This window comes from Podarcis filfolensis (assembly GCF_964270895.1).
Source record: "Podarcis filfolensis genome assembly, chromosome: 1".
In the NCBI taxonomy this organism is placed as follows: domain Eukaryota; kingdom Metazoa; phylum Chordata; class Lepidosauria; order Squamata; family Lacertidae; genus Podarcis; species Podarcis filfolensis.
In genome coordinates, this window is record NC_139604.1 from 99,003,729 (window position 1) to 99,006,566 (window position 2,838).

General features: G+C 33.7%; 1 protein-coding gene across 1 annotated transcript in view; it reads right to left on the reverse strand.

The window, feature by feature from the left end:
• Nucleotides 1–418: 418 nt before the first annotated feature.
• The window catches only part of NOVA1 (NOVA alternative splicing regulator 1), a 151,380-nt gene continuing 148,960 nt past the window's right edge, over nt 419–2,838 (reverse strand). The window contains exon 5 of the mRNA XM_083616111.1: nt 419–2,082. Within this exon, the coding sequence (XP_083472237.1) occupies nt 1,987–2,082 (96 nt within the window). The 3' untranslated portion in view covers nt 419–1,986. The remainder of the gene's footprint in view (nt 2,083–2,838) is intronic.

Genomic DNA, 2,838 nt, shown 5'->3' on the forward strand with positions numbered 1-2,838 from the left:
ATTGTCTGATATTAAGATGAGGTTGTTTTTTTTAAAAAAATTATAGTTAAGTTTAAAAGCAAATCTCTAGAAAAAGGTGTTATAAGCGCTGTTAAATCAAAGTATGAAGCTGAGCTCAATTTTTGATGTGTGAGAGACAATATGGGATATGACGGTCAGATAATCACATCCCTGGTGTGATAGGTTCTCATGACATGCCTGATCTTTACAATTGCTTTCTAAGAGAAAGAAATCTCCTTGAGGGGCTGTAAAGATGATATATCTGCCAGTAAATACTGAGCAGTAGATTTCAAGACTTCTGTGCATCTTTCTAAGATCAGGACTACTCATTTAGAATAACAACCATTTGATTACTTAGCATGCTTTTTTCCTGTGCAAAGAAAAGAAAAGAAGAAAAGAACAGTTAATACAAGCAACATCAGTATTAAAGATTATTTTAATATGTAGATTCATACAAATGATCACTGCTTAAAAGTGCCACATGGTCCCGCCACCATCAGTTACACATTTAATTTTTCCTTCCCAAGCAAATGGCAGATATTAAACTTAGTCACATTACATAACATAGACATGGTTTAAAATGGCAACACTTCCAACATGGCATGTTAAATAAAATAAATTCATTATGATCATATTAGTATTATGATATAGAAAAATAGCAAGACTCCTTTATATTCATAGTTTACTACAAATAGGGTTTATATTGCACAATGCCCCCCTGACAGTGAGTATAATTTTCATTTACATTACTTCCTTGGTCTTGGACGGTTTGTCCCTTTCGGGTTATTTATTTATTAAATTTCAATCTTGCCCTTTCTCCCAAAGGAGCCCAGGGCAGCTAATAATAAAACAGCAAAACAATTCATTTTTTTTCCTTTTAAAAAATTAAGGTCAGCAATCAGTAATGGAGAATTTTGCATCGTGTTGATAATATTGCAAACAATGTCGTTTATTACTGGAACAACCCTATTTACCATTTGTGAGCAATGGGCAGAGCATATGTCATAGAAGATGTGAGATCCTATCTTTCTCTCTATTACTCTAGAATTCCAAAGAATAAGAATACTTCTTCATTCTGGGTTCCAGAGCAATCGAGCTTTAATTGCAATATTGAAGGGTAGTATATCATTAGATTTTCTCAAACAAAGATGAAAGCTTACCATATTTCACTGTTCATTTTTATGAAAGAGATACTGTGATCAAAGGCTCATGCAATCTCAAATGTAAATCCTGCAATCTATCAGCACAGATCTGGAAGTAAGTCTCACTGAATTCAATGGGACTTACTTCCAAGTAAACATGTATAGCACTGCACTGGCAGGCTCTTACCTGCTTGATCGTCCCCATTCATTACAATGGACCACATATATGCCACAGAATGTGCACACAAGATGAACTCGTTCCAGGTGCACATTGGAGCACAGTGTCCAGAACAGGGAGCTGGATTATGAAGAATTTAATTTTCCTCCATAAAACTGAAAAGTGAAAATAGGCATTATATACTCCTTACATTACAAATTCTATATAATTTAAATAAAAAATAAATGTGTATATTTATAAAACAAATACAAATAAGTATTTCTCCAGAGCACTCTCAAAATAGATTGCTATATATGCTTCAGACCCATTTAAATTTATTAAAATGTCTAGGCTTTCACTTTAACACCATCTAGAAATTCCCCAGTATATGTTTACAATTGTAATAGGGGGACAACTGTCCTACAATAATATGGCACAACATGTGTTTTTTTTAAGTACACAAGACTGAATACTCCCCCCCTAAATACCAATGAAACAATTATTTCTCATTCCAGTAATATTATTTGTTGAATATGACATTTCCCCTCCTAAACCCAACTGCTTTGATCTGTACCTTTTCTGCAAATTCAGTTTGTGGCACCGAGTTTTCGTAAGATATAGGTGATATGCTAGTATTCTATGAATTGATATTTAGTACTTTAAAGTATCGTGAATGTACCATCTATGCTATATGTTTTGCTGATTTTTTTTAATGCACATAATACTTACCAATCGTGTAAATGGCACTGACATACAACTGCAGCTAGCTATGTATATTAATGCCTATGAGAAAACAAACAGATTCCAGGAGGGAAAACTTTTAGATACTTAAGGCTAAATTAACTTTCCTCCTAGTAGATTAAACAAAACATGCAGTATTTTACAAATCTGTAATACTGTGTACCATATGCAAACATATTTTGCTTGTTTTTGTCCATCTGAAGAACCACCAGTCCCAGTACATGTAACCAATGCTTTCTTGTAGTAATAAAGCATGTCTCCTCAAGCATGTCTGCCTCAGATTTCTTAGGCTCCTGTTCTTGTTGACACTTTGCATTAGGCATAACCTTAAGGGGGAATGTTCATATCACACTGTGCAATACATGTCAGGATGTGTACTGAGTTTGTGTGACCCATCATGAAAATTTCCAATGAAACTCTGACATAGGGATTACATTCACTGTTAAATTACTAAAATCTACCAATTTTAATGCTTTAAGACTGTTTATTTTTTCCAATAGAAAAATAAATCTCATACATTTGAAGTGGTACACAAAAAACTGGGATAAAATTTATCAGATTTCTTGATAGCACCATTTACACATTCTTTAAAGTAAACATTAATATGCACTTTCTTAGAAAGCGATATAAATATATAGATATATAAATACAGGACTCGCTAACCTCTGTTAACCATCTGAATGTGATGGAATAATCTATCTCTACTGTGCAGGTAGGTTTGTGCATGGTGGTGTGGCAATATTTTAAAAGTTTGTTACAGATGTGATGGGAAGCTGGAAGGAGTCGAATAAGCAGAAA